Genomic DNA, 22,103 nt, shown 5'->3' with positions numbered 1-22,103 from the left:
AATAGGACCATGATGAGGCATCATAACCTAGAACCTAATCCCATAAACTTACTTACCATACCAACAGATTCCTCCATAAAGGCATACACCGGTGCCATCGAAACAACGACGAGAGAGCCCGACACATCCAGGGCCGAACAAATGGAGAATGAAATGCTACGGGATTTTATACCTCATTCCTTGATGGAACGAACGGGATTACATCCCGTTCTCGGATGACCAGGCGATACAGGCCTTTACCTAAATCCTAAAAAAATAAAGCCCGACGATTTCAGGGTAGTTCAAACAAAACTTAATTGGGTACCCAGCCAAGATCTGGTGGGATGCCCGTACCCGGCATCAGTCAAAAATCAGGGTCGTGGATGACCATCCAGGAGCCTCCTCGGGCTCAATATACCGAAGCAGGTTCCTGGTAAAGAAACCAATGCCAAACAGAGGGAGGAACCACCCATGCGTCGCAGATAGGATGAACGCCCTAAGACACAATCTACCTCGCAACGATCAGAGAGTGGATCAAGGACAATATCCTCGAGGAATCGTTAATAGATCCAGGTTCAACGGGAACGCATGGACGACAAGGGTACCTCGCCTATCAGAGTACAATTTCAACATTGCTATACCAAACATCATATTCACCGTAAGTGAAACTAGAGACGTCAACTGGCTTAGACCAATTCAGCAGAATCCCTCTTAGTGGAATCATAGCTTGGTGTGTGAAATGTATAACGCGCACAACCGCGGAATAAAAAATGGCCACCAGCTCAAGAGGAAAGCAGCCATGCTACTCAATGAAAATCATCGCCGAGAACTATTGAGCGATCAGGCTCGAGTTCAGTTCCGAGTGAGGAAGGCGGCCAGGAAGAGCGAAGTAAATTAGCCGCGACATATTTCCACAATAGTGGCGGAGCGGCAGCACCCTCTGAGGACCCATAAACGGGAGTGTAAAAATGCTCGTCACCAGGGAAAAGCGGATTGGGGGATACGTTCCCGAGGACGCCCTCACATTCAACCAAAAAGACACCCAGACCTTGTCCCGGCCTCACACTGATGCATTGGTAACCTTTTTACTCATTTGATCCATTTTAAATAAAACATGTGCTCATGAGTTCAGGTAGCTCGATCAATGTTGTCGGGCCGAAGATGATAGGGCGGTTCAAACCGCCGGGTCAAAACAACGACCATCTCTCGAATCCTTGGCAAATTCCAAACGGCGATCACTATGACAAGGAGAAAGACCATTCTCTCAGTATGACATGACTGGCCCAGACCGGTACACCGAGTTCCATATCATCAAAAGAGGCACAAGGCATGGACGCCTTATTCAAACGGCCGCAGACACACTGCATGAAAATGGTACTTTCCTCTTTCGGCAAATAATGAAACCTCCAACGAAGAACAGGATTGAAACCATCTGCGGGGAATGACACATAGCAAGGGGAAAGTACGCATCACATAACGCATTGCCGGCACCAGTATCTCCGCTCTCGAAAGAGCCAAAGGGTAAGCGAACCACATCTTCGACCAAGCCCCGCTAAACACGATGGAGGGCTGTACTAGAATCCTCACCCCGAAATAGCAGGGGCATATCAAATTTCGGAACATCAACAACATATCCCGCGGTAAAGAAAATCTACCTCCTTCCTTCGTTAATATTCACTAACCTGTATACAGACACCCAGCCAGGACATTCGGAAGTGCTAACTCTACCTGAAGATCTCAAGGCCTCAAGGATCCCATCGCGCTCTTTCACCTCGGCCGGACTTCCGCCCCGAAGAGGGTCTCGCTAGCAAGTTCCTCAGCAGAGCAACGTACCCCTAAGGAGGATCCGACAAGATCGCAGTCCTTCTTTTGCAACCTAACGATGAAGGGAACCCTCTCTGAAGGTGTCGTCCGCTCAAAAGGGTCGGGGAACGGCAGACTGAGTTTCAATAGGGAATAATGTACCAGACCAAACATTCCAAGGAGCCGCGTCAGCGCGGGCTGAGCTCACAACAACGAAACGACATGTATTTACGCCAAGCAATAAAAGAATATCTTTCAGCATCTCGTACTCCAAAAAGGAAGTTTCAGCATGCTCACGGCAGGGGTCCCTCTACCAAATGCGTCCCGAAATACTTGGAGACTTAGCGTCAACAATTTGGCACCCGCACGACCCCAAGGTCGGAACTCCAGGCTAATAAGGTCACAATAAGGCAACTCCGATCTCACGAATAACAACCCTTGAGCCTAAGCAAACTCAATGACTCGGAGACTATCGTCAATTGCCATACACTGGAAAACCCGAAACTGTAAGACCCCGAGCAGGCAGACTCGGTATAACTAGATCTATTTCACATAGCAACAAAAACTGTAAGACCTCAACAAGCATGGCAAAACTATAAGACCTCAACAAGCATGACAAAACTGTAAGACCTCAACAGGCATGAAAAACTGTAAGACCTCAACATGCATGAAAATTTTGTAAGACTTTACTATAGGAATAAAAATTAATCCTGAAGTTTAGGCTATACGTCGCATTTGTAAGAATCCCGAAAGAGCATAACCTCGGTGTAGATGCCTAAAATATTACTCAGGATCAAAAATGGCTCCAGCCAAAAACATATGACTACAGTCAAAATGGCTGCTCCAGCCAAATTAACGCGACTTGGGGATGCCTGACCGTCGCTAACAAAATTGCAGGCCATTACTTCGAATCTACTTCGAAAAGAACTAGTTAAAACAGGCTTCCCTCAACATGCAAACGAGCTTCGACCATGTCATCTCCAAATCACAAGGCTTTGAGATACTCAACGTACGAGTTAAATCTTCTAAGGTGCTTGAACATCACAGCAAATGACTTGAAATCGAGGTTCTTCCCGAACCGACGACGGGTCAGGCAATATTATTTTAAAAATACCCTAACAAGAGGAAAACAAAACCTACAATATGCCCACGGCAAAAAGTGTAAGAGCCATTGTCGCCATCCAAATGAGCCTCTGAGCCGCACACTAAAAGGTCGCAACGACCAACAACGTAAGAGTCGCTATCATCAACTTGAAAATTGAAAACCTGAGGATTAAAATGAGCTCGAGTCGTAACCCGATATGGAGACCGGATCCAAAATAGTTAACTACACTTGATTAATGGCACAACATAAGTGCCATTATCACCATCCAAACGAGCCTCCGAGCCACATACTTAAAAGGTTACTTCGACCCGAGGCGCAAAAGCCATCATCATCCGCCCATGCAGGCACGAAAACACTTAAGGGTCAATTAAAGCTCGAGTCACAACCTGACTCGGAGATTGAACCCAAAATACTTAAAATACAAATGCCCAAGGGCAAGTAAAAGGAACCATCATCATACGCCCGTGCAGGCACAAGAGATTGAAGGTCAGGTAAGCTTGAGTCAAAACATGACTTTGAGACTAGACCTAAACAGCGGGGCAAGGCACAAAGGCCCTAATGCCTACTCGCATAAAAAATTGCACTTAAGAACCTCTGGGTCTGTCTAGTGACCTCTAGACCCCTAGGGCTCCTGCTAGACACTGAAACCAGCCCGCCTGGTCGAAAGCAATGCAGAAAGAGATCCAAAAGAGCTAAAGCTTCATGTTTTCTCTTATTTACATACACAAAAGGCGCGCTTTCCATCTACAAACATGCTCTACAAATGTCAAATACAAAATGGAAAAGCGGCAAAATCTACGCTCCGCTCCAGAAGGCTATAGCCTACCAGCTCCAGGTTCGCTCTCGGTGACGTCACCAAGAAGTGAGAGAGCATCGCGCTCGTCCGCCCTTGCTCGAGTCAACACCTCCAAGAGAAAAAAGCCCTTAGCACCGATCTCTTCGAGATTTGCAACGAACACATTCCTTGATCTTCTGCTGACGATCGAGGGCTCGATTAACCTCGGTTTGGGAATCAGCAACGTCCTTCATATGAATTGACGTCTCCTGATCGGCCTTGGTCCGACTTAATCCTGCTTCAGCGCGGGCATCAATTATCTCAGCCCTGACCTTTGAGAGATCGGACTCAAGCTTCGCGATCATATCCGCTTGAACTGTAGCATTATCACAAACCAAGAGAAATTGGGCCTCGAAGGTGGGAACCTTGGCCAAAGAAACCCTCTCCTCTAAATCTTGAGCCTTCATCTGAGCCCTCAGTTCACCACAAGCATCCCTGACACGGTCGGCTTCGCCCTTAAAGTAATCCAAAGCCTCCGTCTTTTCCTACAGCTAAGATAGACAAAAGGATTAACTTTAAGGGTCAAAAGAGGAAAATGCATACTACAAAAGGTTACTTCTCCATCAAATAGCTCTCGTAATTCGAGCTCTGATACACCTCATATCGCTAGTGCATCAACTCAACATCCTTCTCCTCACTAAGGAGCCTAAGGGACTCATTCTCATCCAGAGCTTTCCGAAGCCTAACCCCATGACAGAGCAGCTCAGACCTGAGCCTATCAAAGGCCTGTAAAAGAAAAACTTGATAAAGAAAAGAAGACACGAAATACAAAATGACTGCGCTGAAACTCTCCATGAAGTGAAGCGGCGGACTTTCTCGAAGGTGGAGAACACTCTTGTTGGTCCTGCCCCTTTGGCCCTGGAAGAACCAACCTCGGGCGAAGCATATTCACTTGGAGGAACCACCATTATAGAAACAAATAGTCCGACAATAGCAGGCTTGGGCGATGTCCTCTCCTCGAAGACACAGGCTCGTTTAGCCCAATTAAAAGCTCCATCTCGCTGCGAGGGTAAGTCCCCTTCACCGCCATCGTCCCTTGGCTCAGACGCCGATGACACCTCCCCCTCTTCAGAGGAACGCTCGATACATGTGGTGGCAAAGCCATTTAAATGGGGAAAATGTACGAAGACCAAGGTGAAAGCAGCGTACGCGCATACCTTGATATTTCGCTTCCCATCTACCACAGGACATAGCTCGCCACCTATGCTCGTCGCAAGTCGAATGGGTCGCCAACCTTCGGACCCAACCGAGTAGATCGGGAACTTCGCCCGGCGTCCATGACGTTACTACAGGAGAGGAGAAAACATAATTACTCAACTGGTTTTTGATATAAGCAAATCTAAGAAAGCATGAGACACTCCACTCACGCGCATATTCCATCCCTCGGAAAATGGCATGAGCTCCCCGGGGATAATGTCAGCCGTCCGAACTAGGATGAATCGACTGATCCAATCGTGATCCTCATCTTCCTCATCATCAACAACAAAGGGTATAGATGAACGACACAGCAAGGTTAGAAGGCCTCGATGATAAAAGGGATGGTATAGCCTGACAAGGTGGCTAAGCGTGATTTCAAGCCCAGCCTTCTCCGCAAAGAATCTTATCATTAGCACCACTCACCAAAATGACGGATGTATCTACGCCAAAGTAACTCGGTAGTTCAGGCAGAAGTCAAGCACGACCCTATCAATGGGCCTAATGCGAAAGGGTATAGGTATACGTTCAAGAATCCATCAGCAGAGTCTGTAATATTCTCATCCGGGGAAAGCACCTGAAACGCTATCCCCTCGTCCCATCCGTAGTATCTCCTCACCATCTCCAGATGTTCCTCTCTTATCAAAGACATATTCTTTAGAGTGAACTCCCACGGATCCTGAACACTGGGAGTGAAAGTCTCCCCTCCCTGCTAGGCCGGCCCCGAAGTAGTTGGCATGGCTATGGTAGAATTAATAGACTAAAGTATGGACGTGCGTCAACACTTTTTGCGCCTGAAGAAACGAAGTACCCTTTGCTAAGGCGAAAGGATAGCTTTCTAAAATAACGAGATCTTTCAAAGAAGCAAAAGCCGCCACATGAATATGTGGGAAACAACAACGATTCGCCTATCTGGAGTAAGCCCCGGGAGGCCAACGGCCTCGGTACAGACCCCGGGGTAGTACCCGACCCCAGAGACATCCATTGAACAAGAAGTTAGGCTTCAAGGAGTCAACTGTGTGGTCTCTAGTCTCGAGGTAGTGCCCGACCCCGAGGATCTGCACCAAAAAAGAAGTCAGGCTTCGGAAAGCCTTCAACACCATCATACAACTCGAGGCGGTACCCGATCTCGTAGTTTTCCTTTCTAGAAAGAAAGTTAAGAATCAAAGCTCCGCCCATGAAAACTCAAGGAGGGCTTAAGGCATATCCTAAATATAGGCAAATCCTCGACAGAAGTCTATCCACTACGCTTTAAAAGGCTATCTACATCAAGTTCAAAGTAGACCCCCAGGTACCCGAAGCTGACCATCACTCAGAATACCACTCTAAAAAACTCCAAAACTCAGCGTACTATCTCCATACAACTCGAAGGGCCTGACGGCCCGAGTCTATCACACCGATTCAGGCTTGGTCCGAGGTACGACAATGGGCTCGGAAAAGAGCCATGTCAAATGGCAGAGGATCAGAAAGAACGCTCTCATCCTAGTTAGATATCAGTGGTCAACAACAAAGGAAAACATTCAAAGCCTCAAAGCACACAAGAACATACAACAGTAGGGCAAGCATCAAGAACAAGAATCAAGGAAGTATCTTTATATTCATGTATATTCAGGTACAACAACCATCGAAGGGTCCCTACATACAATTACAAAAGCCTATAGAGGATCTCTACACAAAAACGAAGAAGCAAAGGGATGTACATGTGATGAAAACTCGAGAACCCAGTCCATCCTCAAAGGTCCATCTCCAGTATCAGCATCCTCAAGCGTCGACCCCTCAAGCTCGCATCTTCGAAGGCAATTCCTTCGGCCGCCATCTCCTCTAGGTTACTAGCTCGACCCCACAGAAGGGCCTTGCCGAGGGAAAAGATGAAGACAAAAAGGAGGGGATACAGAGGAGGCAGAGAAATGAGACATATCCCGCCAAAGCCAAAGGTTGAAGATTCAACGGTGTGAGCATGTGATTTTTACCCCATATGAAATACTCCTATAAAATCCTAAGAAAAATAGATTTTTGTTAATTATTGGCTATTTTAGGAATTTCTGTAGAATTTTCTGCATTATTTGCATTTTTCTATGCATGTTTAATTTATTTAAATCATGAAAAATACCAAAAATTTCATGCATTGCATTTAGTATTTGTTTTTACATTTTTTAGAATTAATCAATATTATGTGTTTTAGAAAATTTGAAAAATCACAAAAATAGCTCACTTTACATTTTTTTATCTTTTAATTCTTAGTTTATTAATTTTTCTCTTTAATCTAGATTTAAGTGATGTTTATAATTTTTATAATTAGTCAAATAGTTTAATTTCACATTCTAGATAAGTTAGAATTTTTAATTGTTAGGATTTTTGATTAAAAAAAAGAAAAGAGAAAAGAAAGGGATTTTTTAAAAGGATTTCGGAATTGGATCTCCAAAAAGAGCCCAAAAATTACACCCAAAACCCAGGCCCAAACACCATCTAACCCTACCCAGTTCCCACAAGCTCCCAAATGACACCGTTTCGTTTTGACTTGATCTCGGCTATTGGATTGTATCCATCCAACGGTCCGGAACTGATTGATCTTTAATTATATTACTGTACGAAATAGAGCCAACCCCGTTTCCCCAAACCAAAACCTCTCACTCTCCATCTCACTCTGAAGATAACACCAACCCCTAGCCGCCCATGAACCCCATGCTGCCTCCACCATGAACCACCACCGGAAATCGCCTCATGGTGGTTACGGTGGTCCAATCAGTCCCAAAATGATACCATGAATTCCCCTTCATCTCCTCATTCCAAATCCCCACTTCTTTCCCTTCGAATTGTACCCAGTTTGTTCGAATTTTGAATCAAAAATCTGGGCAAAACTTTAGTTGTTCTAAAGCCTCCCAAAATTACACCCTGAGACTATCACAACCCTCTCATCCCAAATCTCAACTCCTTTTCCTTCAAATCACCACTGAATCCTTCGAATTTTGAATCAAAGGATCCGGCCAAAATCCTAATTGCCCCAAATCAGGCCAAATTAACATCCTTCAACCTTTACGCCTATCTGGACCCTAAGCAACCTTTAGCCATGTCCAAATCGGTTCCTATTTGGCCGAATTTCAGATCTTGGATTCTAGAAAAATCCTAAGTCTCCTTCTCCTCTTTGCTTGGTCAGTGAATGGTCGGATGAACCCCAAACCACCATTAGTTTATTTTCCCCTGTTATGAGCAGTTGATTAATGACAGTTGAGGGTTCATTTTCTTTCTTCGAAGAATTCGCCCTAGTTCATGAAATATTTCTGAAGCACTCAAGGTTACTTCTTCCTCTTTTATTTTATTCCTCTCTGATTTTTGCCTCTTCTTTCATTCTTCATCGTTTTGTGTTGCTCTAGTTACATGGCTGTTTTTTTCTGGTTTTGCGTTTATTAGTCATGCTTCTGTAGTTGCTCATCAATAACGAGCTTTTAGTTTAGGGTTAATGTTCGAATTAGCCATCAGAACTTCAGTTTCCTTTTCAATTTGCATGTTGGTGTTCAATGAAGTTTAAAATCAGCATTTTAGCATCATTTAATTATTTTACTTGCTGATTTACTTGCTGAGTGTCTTTTACTGTTTTCATCTTATTCATGCCTTATGATCATGATTCATCAAATGTATTAAGCTATTACTCCACTAGCATATTTGAATACTTTACTTAGCTTAAGTTCTTTTATGTTTGAAAGAATGCAAAATGTTTGAACCTGAATTCCTAAACACTGAAATAGCTTTTACTGTTCTATTAGTTAATGTTAAGGTTACACTGATTCAGGGATTTTATATGAACTAATGGTTGTATTATCGCTGTTATTTGTTTGTGTTGGTATGTGATATGGCCATAAGCCAAGTGATTTCAAGGCTAAAGCTAGAAATGTGAATTTGTGAGGAACAGTTCCATAGATGTTCTCTCGCAAATACACACATTGTAGGAGAAGACTTGAGGGCAAAAGGGAATCAGAAGATAGAATGAGGAGTATTTTTGAGCATTTTTAGGCAGTAGCATGATAAGCTGTAAAAGATGATTTTTGTATATTCTAGACTTTCAGTATTGTAAATGGACTTCTACAACTTTTAAAATTCAGTTTTCTCTTTTCATGGCTTGTTTAGCATTGGGCCATTACAGTTAAGACACATTGTTTCATTTGATGAACATGTTTTATAGCTGCGACTGGACAGGCTTATAGTCAGGCCCAAGTTGGGATCCACTTGAGCAAAATCGAGGGTTTAGGCTATTGAGCCTGGGCTTTAAGACCAGTAGTCTAATAAGTAGTAAAATGCCTCACCTGAATTGTGGTATAAATGCATGCCTTTGTTATTTTTCTTTTGCAAATCATAGTAGTATGACAAATCTTTGAATTTGAATTTTGTATTTTCTGAAGTTTCGTTTTTTCTAATTAAAGTAAACCGTGTTCCTTGCTTTTCTTTTCTTTGGCAATTTTGGTTAAATTTTTAAAAATGCAAAGAGGTGGATAGGACCAAATTAGAGAATGTATCCATCTAGGCCAGCCTGAAGTTGAACCCAATATGGGTCACTTGATTCGAATCCAGCAATAATGCCCTCCAGTTCTCTTTCGACTTCTGGGCCAATGGTGAGCCCAAATCTCAGTTGTCGAAGCTGATTAAATAGCAAGATATTGTTGGCCCATTCCCCTTGTCACAAAATAATTAAAAACCTTTCATAATTACTTAGCCCTTTAAAGCTTAAGTCAGTCTCAAATAGGAATATCTTAGTTGGCCCTAATTAAATAAGTTTTCTTCTAAAAACCATTTGAGGTGTGCTATGTTAAAAATCCATAATATATGGCCATCACGAACTTAATTAAAATTCGTAAAATTGAGGTGTTCCATGTTGAATAAAACCCCTAAGCCCATGGCCCTCATTTAATTAATAATAGCTCTTTTAAAATCGGGGTGTGACATTATTTGAATTTCCCATGGCCCTCGCAAACCTTGTTATTAGTTCGAGCCATCGTAGTTACTTTAGGCGCGTTCTTTAAATTGACTTTCTTTAATTACTAATTTTGGGTGTACATTTCATGTGACCCAAATTCAATTAATAACAATGTTAAATAGAACGTGTCGCGAACCGCGGGTGCATTTCATGTGGCGTGGTCCAAGGTATGTTTTAAATAATGTTGAAACATCCTAAAAGCGTTCTAAAATATTTAAAAGAAGTTAATTAGTTAAAATGCACATAGGTTTAAAAATGTGTAGTTAAAATCCGATAATATGCCAATTATTAATAGTTTAAGCGATCGTGCTAGAACCACGGAACTCAGGAATGCCTAACACCTTCTCTCGGGTTAACAAAATTCCTTACTCTGAATTTCTGGTTCGCAGACTTATAAAGTAAAGCCGAAATTTCCTCGATTTGGGATTTTAAAATAAACCGGTGACTTGGGATACCAAATAAACTATTTCAAGTGGCGACTCTGATAAATTAATTAATCCCATTTCAATTAATGTCACTTTAATTAGAAAAACTACCTTATATTACCGTCGGGTGGTAAAAAGGAGGTGTGACAGCTCTGGCGACTCTGCTAGGGATCGAACCCAGAATCTCTGGTTCAGGGTTCAAGAATTCGAGCTTAGAATAACTGTTATATTTGGCTTGTTTTATTTGATTTTTACATGTTGAGCCTAATATTTTAATTGCAGCTTTTTACCGCTTTGATATTGTTTGGATTGTACACTTTATGTGACTTCTTTTCATCTGGGAAGTGTACACTTTGTGTGAAGTGTACACTTTTTGTGACTTCTTTTCTGTTAGCGTCATTAACCCAATTTTAGAATGAGGTTCGGACAAGTTGCAAAGCTGCTGAATCATCTGTATTCCCGGTACGCTGCTCCCCCCTTCCCCCGGCTCGAGCTATCCACTCGGGTAAACAAAGTATAGAATAATACACCCAGGTTTTTAAACCTAATATAACAAATCCTCATGCCAAATCCCTAGTAGGAACGTTTGTTTGCGTCACGCGCATTTGACTTTGGAGATGTAACACACGGGTTGGGTCTGTCTAGGACAGGGGTACCCGAAATAAAAAGACCATCCTGAGGCATTCTACTTATTACTTGTGCATTTATTTGATTTGGATTGCATATTGACCGGCTTATAAATAATGGAGAAAAAGTTGGGAAAGAGAAAAATCAATCTGAGGGCTAAGAGAGATAATTACATGTTTTTGAAAAACCCGATGTCCAAAAAAGTACCAAAACTCTGCCGAAATTGTGGAAAAAAAGAAGGAAAATTTGTTTTAAAAATATTTGGTATTGTTTTTTATTATGTCAAAACTGCCCGAATTAGGCCAGTTTGATTCTCACCGGATGTGGGATACATAGGCAACCCTCACCGGGTCCAACTTCATTTTTGCAAAAATAACCCAAAAAGAACAAAAATTTTATTGTTTTGTCATAAATAAGTAAGGTGATGCCATTCTTGTCTAAATAGCCAAATATCCCCAAAAGGGCGCCGGAAGGCTGTTTTTGCAAGAACAGCCACGTATGGTTTCTTTTTTAAATTTTGGCGGATTAGCAAGCACATCCTTAAAATCGTCTTTTCTAAAGTGCTGAAGGGCCGTATTTGCAAGGCAAGGTTTTTGTTTTGAAATGAAAATTTTGAAAAATTGATAACCTTTTCTGGAGTCAAAAATAAGTTATGATTTCTTAACCAATCACCCTAATAAATGTGCATTATGAGCACAAATGAAAATGAACCCTTCGCAGTTCTTAAGGAAATCCCATTACAACTCCATATGTAGTGGAACGAGTTAGGAAAGGTCAACAGAGGGACTGTGGTAAAAGTTTTGGGCGGTCTTACTGGACTTCTGAAAGCCAATCCGAGGTTGAATGTGATTGAGGCCTTGTTACCTTTCCGGGACCCGACTCATAATGTGTTTCATTTTTCTGATTTTGCGCTCACCCCCACGCTAGAGGAAATAGCAGGCTATGTCGGTCTTAGTGGGAATCTTAGAAGTCAGTACCTGGTGGCGCCAAGAACAGTGTCTCCTCACAAGTTTCTAGATTTGTTGAGTATCAGTCGGGAGGTTCAAGATGGAAATCTATCCGAAGGGTTTTGCACATTCCATTTCTTATACCGGCGCTATGGCAATCCCCACGGTTTTGAAACACCAGATACTGGCTTGACCCATTTAGGAAACAAAGATAAATGGGAGGCACGGCGAAGTTTAGCTTTTATAGTAGCATTCTTGGGTGTCATAATCTGCCCAAGAAAAGAAGGAAACATAGAATTGGGTCTTATAGGGATGGTCGAAGTCATGATTAAAAAACCTAATGGCACCTTTGTTCCGATGATCTTAGCGGAGATTTACCGAGCTTTAACCATCTTCCGAGAAGGAGGAAAATTCTTCCAGGGTTGTAACCTACTCCTACAACTTTGGATACAAGAACATCTTTGTCATCGCTTGGGGTACATGAATTATGCATGACCGGTCTGTATTGCATTGAATAGTATGAAAACCGAGTGGTGGGTTGCGAATTTCCAGAAGGTACAAAAGCTTGGTTTGCACATTTGAGTTCCTTAACTTCAGACAAAATTAAGTGGATTTTCGGTTGGCTCCCTGTCACTGAAGTCATCTACATATCAGCCGAGGTGTACTATCTTCTCTTAATGGGTCTCCGGAGCATTCAGCCATATGCTCCTCACAGGGTGCTGCGCCAATTAGGTAGGTTTCAAACTATCCCACATGACGAAGTTCTGCGCCGACAAGTCATTGAATTGGGTCCAAAAGTTGTATTCCCAGAAGGAAAGGTTCATCAGATTTGGAATGAGTGTAGATTCCTAGAACCAAAGTCTCGAGTGCGGGATCTATCTAAAGGCGAGTTAGACCCTAATTACATGATTTGGTTTGGTAAGATGTTTCAAATCCCTCGATAGTCTGAACGGCCTGCTAAAAGACCCCACATCCAGCAATTCACTGACGATTCGCGAGAGCAATGGGATTGGCTGACGAAATAGGCAATCTATAGATCCAAGATAAGTAGATTGGAGGGACAAATCAGGGACCTCAAATTTGACAATAGTGTACAAGCTACCGCCGATGAAGGGGAAAAGAAGATGCTGGCTCAAGAAAACAAAGCCCATCGAGCTTAGATCCAAAAGATGAAAATAGCTGCTGAAAACCAGGAAAGAAGCCGAGCAGATGAAAGGCTTATAAGTGGTCTTAAAAGTAAAGTATCTGAGTGTCAGGATGACTTAGAAAAATCTGAGGTTAGTCTAGAAAGAGTCCGAGCACAGCTAACAGAGAATGCTGAGGGAAGGGCAAAGTTTGTACGTCAGTTGAAAAGAAAATATGAGGGAACAGTAACAGATTTGAAGAAAAAGCTCACTGCCCTTGAAAATGAAATGGCCAAACAAGCTAAGAACTTTAAAGCTGAAAGGGAACATTTCCACGCATTGATATCCCAGCTAGAGGAAGATACAACAGTTGTAGAGTCAAAACCAACATGACACCCAAGTGCTAGAAGCTAGGTCCTAGCAAATCGGGTGTTTGCTCCAAGAAAAGATTATCATTAGGGAAAGGGTTAGAGCAATTGTTGATTACATCGTCATGAAGGGCCATGAATGTGAAGACATGACTAGAACCACCTTCTTTGCTGCAGTAATGACCATTGTTTGTCAAATAATGAGTGATCTGGAGCGTCTTCAAGGGGATCTTGCCCATAGGCCCGTGGCAAGATCGAATGATGTCCCACGGGCCCCAGGAGTAAAAGCACTGATGTACTCTTGATTTTCGTTTATTGAGTGTGTACTTCAGTTATTAGTTTTAAAATGTGTTTTGAGTCTGTTTGTAGTTTTTAAAATTCCTAGAAAAAGTATGACGAAGTCTTTTGTAATAGAGAACAATAGAGTTTTTATTAATTGAAAAACTCCCAAAAAAAATTGTTTCCTTATTTTTCGCATTATTTTATTGAACTACGTGATGATCGGATTCATGCAGCATCGTGATACAGAGGCAATCCTCATCAGATCCGATCATGATTTTGTGAATAACTCAAATAAAGAGGAATGTGGGGAGAAAAGAATCAAAAGAAAAACCAAAAGATAAAAAATGAGAGCGCAAAACAGAGCAAGATAGAAAGTTGGGGAGATAATCAAAAGCCGGGATGAAACACGCAACCGTTGCAAAACATGTAGAAACACATTTAACTGTATAGGTGCATCACACCCCAATGTGTGATTCCCTTTGTGTTAATTGCTTTAAACTAACTAGTTTGTTGTCTACTATTGAGTATAGATTCTATATTAAGGTGGTTGGTTTTGTGGTAATCTGTCTTCACACCCGTACTTCACAAGATCAAAAGGCAGCGTAGAGATGTCGACAGAAGGTCTTCCGCCAACAATTCCCATCTCGGACTATAGTCCACTATCTGTTATCCCAACCTCGGAGACAGCAGTTGCTGAGGAGAATAGGGCAATGCGCCTCTACGTGTTTGAATTGTGGGACGCCTGGTCCAATGGTAAGGAGCCTCTGAGCGCCATACCTTGTTTCCACGAGTTACTTCCAATTGCAAATGGAAATTCTAATGTTCCGATAAACTACCCGAATATCCCACTTGGATACCCCACAATTTCAGCTCATTTCACCGGAACAACTTCTGAGGTTCGCCCCTAGGTGGTTTCGGGAGTAGCCTCCAACATATTTACCGCACCACCAACTTCGGCTGCATGCAACCCACTTTACCCAGGCCAAGCATTGATCCATCATCTTTCACCTTCTAGGTACAATCCTTTTCCACAAGAACCAACCCCGTTCACCACCAATTCCTACCCCCAACAACCTCGATACGAGTTTACAGCAGGACAGGAGAAAACCACATAGAACCTCGAGCAAGAGGAGATTACCCGAAAAATGAGGAGCATGGAGCAGAGCCTTAAGAATATACAGGGTTTGAGCGGACAAAAGAGCGTATCCTACGCTGATCTGTGTATGTTCCCACATGTACATTTACTCTTGGGTTTCAAGACCCCAAAGTTTGAGAAGTATGACAGGCACGGGGATCCCACAGCCCATCTCAAGAGGTACTGCAATCAACTGGGAGGAGCAAGTGGAAAAGAGGAGTTTTTCATGGCTTATTTTGGAGAGAGCCTGGACGGCATTGCATCTGAATGGTACATGGACCAGGATATATCTCGTTGGCATATTTGGGATGATCTGGCTCGAGATTTTGTCAGGCAGTTTCAGTATATAATAGACATAGCTCCTGATAGGAATTCTCTGTTGAACCTCAAGAAGAAGTCCTCGAAAATCTTTCGAGAGTATGCTGTTGAATGGCGCGAACAAGCGGCCAGAGTCAAGCCTCCAATGGATGAAATGGAGATGGTTAGTGTTTTTCTTCAAGCCTAAGAGGCTGACTACTTTCAAAATATGAAGTCTGAGATGGGGAAACCGTTTGCTGAGGCCATAAAAATTGGTGAGATGGTCGAGAATGGTCTGAAAACAGGGTACATATTGAGTCAGTTCGCCATAAGGGCTACATCCCAAGCGATTCAAAGCGGGACCGGAGGTGTAGCGAATAGGAAGAAGAAGGAAGAAGTGGCAATGGTGGCTTCAGGTTCGAGAAACCCCCGTCCACCCAGAAATTACTTCCGTCCAAACACACCACAACATTATTATCCTTATCAGGATGTGGCCTATACTATGGCCCCTCAGCCATATGCAGTAATGAACGCCCAGCCATACGCTAGGCCACAACAAAAACTTAACCAAAACTGAGCTCCACCTCCTAATAACCCTCCACACCAAGCTTAGTATAATCCCCGACCTCCACAAAATAATTTCCCCTATAATACCCGTGCTAGGGAGCCACCCAGGAGAACAAAATTCATGCCTATTGGTGAGTCATATTCTAGCCTTTTCCCTAAATTGGTCCAAATGGGTTTGCTACAATCCATACCCCCGAATAGGCAAAACCCAGAGTCACCTTCTTACCAACCTAGCACCCGATATGCCTATCATTCTGGGGTAGAGGGACATGACACTGAGAACTGTTGGATTCTAAAAAGGGCTATTGAAAATCTCATAGAGCAGAAACGAATAGTGTTAACGGATGAAGATATTCCTACTGTGACCAACAACCCATTACCGGCTCACAACAATGGATCGGTTATTGGAATGATTTGCGAAGATAAAGAGTTTGATCCTGCTTTAAAAGCCATCATTGCAATCGTTGACATCGAGAAAAAGCCAAAGGCTGATGCAAAGCAAGAATAGGGGGAGAAGAAGAGTAAACCAACCCCTCCAAACACAGAAAAGGTAGTGGAAACCAAAATTGAGGCAGTACCCTCGAAAGATGCCATTCTTTATGTTCCCCGTGGTCACACAAAAGAACAAATAATATTGAGCCCTCCAAGAAGGTTTGAGTTGAACAAGGGATCTAAAATGTATGTGCCTAAAGGGACCTATGTGGTACGGGGGCCAGTAATTTCACCAAGGCTGAATGAGCCCGTAGTTATTGGCCGTGCACCGCAGAGGCCTATGATAAATCTTACTGCCGTCCCATGGAATTATAACAAGGTAGTAGTAACCTACAAAGGAAAAGAAGTCCTGGGAGAAGCAAATGAAACTAACCCTGCCGAGAAATACCTTAATGTGGGAGAAGTGAACAATGCCAAGCAGAAATGCTTCCCAATCAAAAAGCCAGTTAGTGCCGAAAAAGCAAAAGAGTTCTTCTGAAAAATGAAAACTGCGGACTATGAGGTAATAGACCAACTTCGGAAATCTCCTTCACAAGTTTCACTCTTGTCTTTGCTGGTGAGCTCAACCGAGCATTAGAAAGTGTTGATAAAAACTCTCAATGAAGCTTATGTTCCAATTGAAACCACTGTTCAACTACTGGAGAAGATGGCAAAAAGATTCTTCACAGTCAATCAAATTTCCTTTAGGAAGAATGATTTTCCCTCGGAAGGGGCGGCCGCCCACAACAAAGCCCTCCATTTGACAGTTAAATATGAGGGGTACTATGTGAAGAGAGTCATGCTAGATAACGGATCCGGAGTTGATATCTTCCCTCTCTCAACTTTACAAAGAATGGAGATTGGGACTGAGAGAATTAGGCCTAACAATGTCTGTGTGCGTGCCTTTGACGGCATCAAGAGAGATACCATATGAGAGATCGATTTGATTTTGACTATTGGTCCTGTGGATTTCGAGGTGACCTTTCAGGTCGTAGACATTGATACTTCCTATAATTTCCTCTTGGGAAGACCTTGGATTAATGCAGCAGGGGCTGTACCTTCTACTCTCCACCAGATGGTGAAATTTGAATATGAAGATCAGGAGATTGTAGTCCATGGAGAGGATGAGCAGTCGATTTACCGGGACCCATCAATCCTATGTCTCGAAGCTAGTGAAGGTAGTGAACATATACTCTATCAAGCTTTCGAGGTTGTGGTTGTAGACCAATGCGAGAAGGGATGCCCATGCCCTCAACCTTTTCTATCAAATGCGTCCATCATGGTTGCTACTAAAATGATCAAGCATAGTTATAAGCTTGGGAAGGGACTCGGGGCATCATTGCAAGGAATCACAGAACCGATCACTTTACCTACCAGCGAGAAGTTTTTTGGTGTGGGTTTTCATGCCACAAGAGCTGATGTGATATGGCGGATGAACGAAAGAGCAATGGTTGGGTTTTACCACAACCGGTTCCACATCTCTACAAAACGTTTGTCAGGCCCAAGTACAACGAAAGAAGAAGAAGATGAGGGCTTCACGACCGAGGAAATTGAAGAAATCTGTTGGGCTATGAGGCAGATATTGTATGAAACCCACATGGTTCAGCCGGGAGAAGGCTCGAGCACTGCTGAGGTGCTGTATATGGGGTCCAATGACAAGTTGCAAAACTGGAAGGCTACTCTGTTCCCAGTCAGGCGAGAATCCCGGTAGTCCAGTCTTGCCAGCTTTTCTACATCCCGAGTTATTTCGGGGTGTAACTCGGATGTTTCTTTTAGTTTATTGTCTTTAAATTCCGATGTAAACCCTGTTATCTGCAAAATTCAATGAAATGAAACCAATATTTCATCATTTATCTTTCTTTATTGTTTCTAATTTTTGTTACGTTTTCTTATTTTTCTTTCAGTTCTAATAATGCGGCTTTAAATAACTTGACATGCTCGTGGACTTCATGCCCAAATACAAACACGCTGTCTAATTGTGAAATAATGAACTAAAAACCGGAATAAGATGAAGAAGAGGATTTTAGGGAAATAAACTGAGAATTGGAACAATTAAAGAATAAACCTAAGCCGAACTTAAATGAAACCGAACCGGTTAATTTGGGTAGTTCTGAAGAGGTCCAAGAAGCCATGATAAGCATTCATACAAATGAAAGAACCGGGGATGCATTGATCCAACTTTTATTTGAATTTAAAGATGTGTTTGCTTGGTCTTACGATGACATGCCAGGATTAAGTGCCGATTTGATGGTCCATAAGCTACCGACTTACACCAATTGTCCCCCTGTCTAGCAAAAGCAGAGGAAATAACTGATACCAGTGACAAGATCAAATAAGAGGTCACAAAACAGTTGAAGGCGGGAGTGATCCAACTGGTCCAGTACACCACATGGCTGGCCAATGTAGTTCCAATACCAAAGAAAAGACAGGAAGACCCGAATGTGTGTTGACTACCAAGATCTCAACAAATCAAGTCCTAAGGATAATTTTCCTTTTCCAAACATCCATATGCTTGTTGATAACTGCGCCAAAACATGAGATACAATCTTTCGTGGATTGTTATGCAGGATATCATCAGGTGTTGATGGATGAAGAGGATGTGGAAAAGATAGCCTTCACCACACCCTGGGGCACCTATTGCTACATGGTCATGCCTTTTGGTTTGAAGAATGTTGGGGAAACTTATATGAGGGATATGAATACCATCTTTCATGACATGATGCACCAAGAAATCTAGGTGCACGTGGACAATGTCATCATCAAATCCATAACACGGGACGACCATGTTTGGGACTTGAGAAAGTTCTTTAAGCGGCTGCATAAGTATGATTTGAAGCTAAATCCGGCCAAATGTGCATTTGGGGTTCCGTCTGGCAAAATCTTGGGATTTAAAGTCAGTCGGAGGGGCATCGAGCTAGACCCAACAAAGATAAAGTCTATTCGGGATTTGCCTCCTCCAAGAACCAAGAAAGAGGTCATGAGCATGCTTGGAAGGTGGAACTACATTAGCCAATTCATTGCTCAGTTGACTTCCACATGTGAACCCATCTTCAAGCTGCTAAAGAAAGATGTAGCGATTAAATGGACGGATGAGTGTCAAGAAGCCTTTGACAAAATCAAAGAATATCTGTCGAACCCGCCAGTCTTGGTCCCACCTAAACCCGGGAGGCCTTTGTTATTGTATTTGACAGTCTTGGAAAATTCCTTTGGTTGTGTCCTCAGGCAACACGATGTGACTGGAAAGAGAGAGCAGGCAATCTACTATCTAAGCTAGAAGTTTACCAGTTATGAAGACAAATACACTTTGCTAGAAAAAAACTTGGTGCACTCTAACTTGGGTCGCTCAGAAGCTTAGGCATTACTTGTTGGCCTATACCACTTACCTCATCACCAGGATGGACCCTTTGAAGTACATATTCCAGAAGCCAATGCCCACAGGGCAGCTAGCAAAATGGCAGATCATGCTCACTAAATTTCACATAGTCTATGTCAACCGCACGGCAATGAAAGCCCAGGCTTTAGCAGCTCACCTAGCTGAAAATCCCGTCGATGATGAATATCAGCCCTTGAGTACTTACTTCCCGGACGAGGAGGTAAATTCAGTTGAGGTAACATCAGAAGACACCAATGCTTGGAAAATGTTTTTCGATGGAGCTGTGAACGCGAAAGATGTCGGGATTGGGGCAATCTTGATCTCACCCAGTGGTTAGCACTATCCAGCCACAACTCGTCTTTGATATTTCTGCATAAACAACACCGTTGAATACGAAGCCTGCATTCTGGGTATGAATATGGCAATCGACCAAGAAGTTAAAGAACTTTTGATCATGGGGGATTTAGACTTGATTATCCAACATGCTCAGGGTGAATGGGAAACTCGGGATGTCAAGCTTATTCCTTACAGGCAACATATGGAGGATCTTAGCAAACGGTTCAAGTCAGTCGAGTTCAGGTACATTTCTCGTTTTCACAATGAATTAGACGATGCACTCGCTACTTTGGCCTCGATGTTGCCGTATCCAGGCAATCTCCACATTGACCCATTGGAAATCCAAATCCGAGAAAGGCATGGTTATAGCAATATGGTTAAGGTAGAACCAAATGTCCAGCCATGGTATCATGATATCAAGAGATTTCTGAAAACGAAAAAATATCATGAGAAAGCCAATACAGACCAAAATAGAACCATTAGACGGCTTACAGGCGGTTTCTTCTTGAGCGGTGAGGTTTTGTACAAAAGGACTCCAGATCTCAATTTGGTAAGATGTGTGGATGTCGAAGAGGCAGGAAGAATCATGCATGAAGTGCGCGTAGGGGTATGTGGACCCTACATGAATGGATACGTCCTGGCAAAGAAAATCCTCCGAGTAGGCTATTATTGGATGACTATGGAAAAAGATTGTTTCAGTTTCATCCGGAAATGTCAGCAGTGTCAGGTGCACGGTGACTTGATTCATACACCGCCTACAGAACTGCATCCCATGTCAGCACCTTGGCCATTTGCTGCCTAGGGCATGTACGTTATCGGGCCGATCGAGCCAAAAGCTTCAAATGGGCATAGATTCATATTGGTCACCATCGACTACTTCACAAAGTGGGTTGAAGCAATTACTCTCAAATCTACCACTAAGAAAGCAGTGGTAGACTTCGTGCACTCCAATATCATCTGCCATTTTGGTATTCCTGCAACTATCATTACAGATAATGCTGCAAACTTCAATAGTCACTTGATGAGGGAGATATGTGAGCAGTTTAAAATCACGCATCAAAATTCTACCCCTTATCGGCCCAAAGCTAATGGTTTTGTTGAAGCAGCAAACAAGAACATCAACAAGATTCTGAGAAAGATGATCCAAAGTTCCAGGCACTAGCATGAAAAGTTGTCGTTTGCATTGTTAGGATACTGCAAAACTGTGCACACATCAGTTAGAGCAAACCCATATCTATTGGTTTACGACACTAAGGCCGTAATACCCCCTGAAGTTGAAATCCCTTCTCTTCAAATCATTGTTGAAGCAGAAATTGAGGACAGTGAGTGGGTTAAAACCCGTCTAGAATAGTTAACCTTAATTGATGAAAAGCGAATGGCCACATCCTGCCACGGGTAGTTGTATCAACAACGAATGGACCTTTCCTATAACAAGAAAGTGCGGCCTAGGAACTTTGAAGTGGGGCAACTCATTTTGAGGCGTATTCTCCCCCACAATCAGGAAGCAAAAGGAAAGTTCGCTCCTAACTTGAAGGGCACATACATTATCAGAAAATTGTTGCCAAAAGGGGCATTGTACCTAGGAGACATTAAAGGAAATAACCCTGAAACAGCTATAAATGCAGGCGCAGTCAAAAGGTATTATGTCTAGTCTGTCTACAGCAACAATATTATCTGATTGGGATGATGAAGACTTTCATTCTCGCTACACGAAACACTCCAATTCTTTGCTAACCCTTTGAGCCGGTTACCTCTCTTTCGTTACCCTCTTTGGAACTTGAGAACATTTGTAAAAAAAATCATCAAAATAAAAGAAAAAGAAAAACAGCAAAACAACAACACAAAATGTTCCCTGAACTACGTTCTACTTGATTCCGAAAGGATACGTAGGCAGCCTCTATCTGGGGTTCAGTCACACCAAAACAAAGTTCCAATATCCCCCAAAAGTTAAACTAGGGCAGATGTTATAATGGTTCGGTGATGATCCCACCTGAATAGTTCCAAAGTTGTACTTTGATCCAAGCTCTTTTTACCCAAACCTTGTTCAAGTCCTTTCGGCCAATCAATAAAAGGTGTTAAAAATCGGAAAATGCGGTTGCTTGGACCCAATGCAATCAGATGAGAGAAATAAAATGAGAGAGTATTATTAGTGGAAACCCACGGGCACCTAAGGCGGTGGTGAGCAGAGAAATTGAAAAATGAGAGAGTCTTGTTAGTGAAAACTAGTAGAAAGAGCACTACAAGGCGACGGTGAGGAGAGAAATAAGAG

General features: G+C 42.7%; 2 protein-coding genes across 2 annotated transcripts; both read left to right on the top strand.

Annotated features, from left to right (window-relative positions):
• The first annotated feature begins 14,800 nt into the window (after positions 1 to 14,800).
• LOC138883030 (uncharacterized) lies at positions 14,801 to 15,664 on the top strand. The gene is made up of 2 exons (XM_070163689.1): positions 14,801 to 15,271; positions 15,323 to 15,664. The coding sequence occupies exons 1-2, from the start codon at positions 14,801 to 14,803 to the stop codon at positions 15,662 to 15,664; spliced, it is 813 nt and encodes a 270-aa protein (XP_070019790.1).
• Positions 15,665 to 19,916: 4,252 nt separating this feature from the next.
• On the top strand, positions 19,917 to 20,636 carry LOC104228060 (uncharacterized). The gene has a single exon (XM_070163688.1). The coding sequence runs from the start codon at positions 19,917 to 19,919 to the stop codon at positions 20,634 to 20,636; it is 720 nt and encodes a 239-aa protein (XP_070019789.1).
• Positions 20,637 to 22,103: the final 1,467 nt, after the last annotated feature.

The sequence above is a fragment of the Nicotiana sylvestris genome, chromosome 12 (genome assembly GCF_000393655.2).
Source record: "Nicotiana sylvestris chromosome 12, ASM39365v2, whole genome shotgun sequence".
Classification (NCBI taxonomy): domain Eukaryota; kingdom Viridiplantae; phylum Streptophyta; class Magnoliopsida; order Solanales; family Solanaceae; genus Nicotiana; species Nicotiana sylvestris.
Note: the sequence above shows the minus strand (reverse complement) of the source record. Positions and strands in the feature narration are given on the sequence as shown.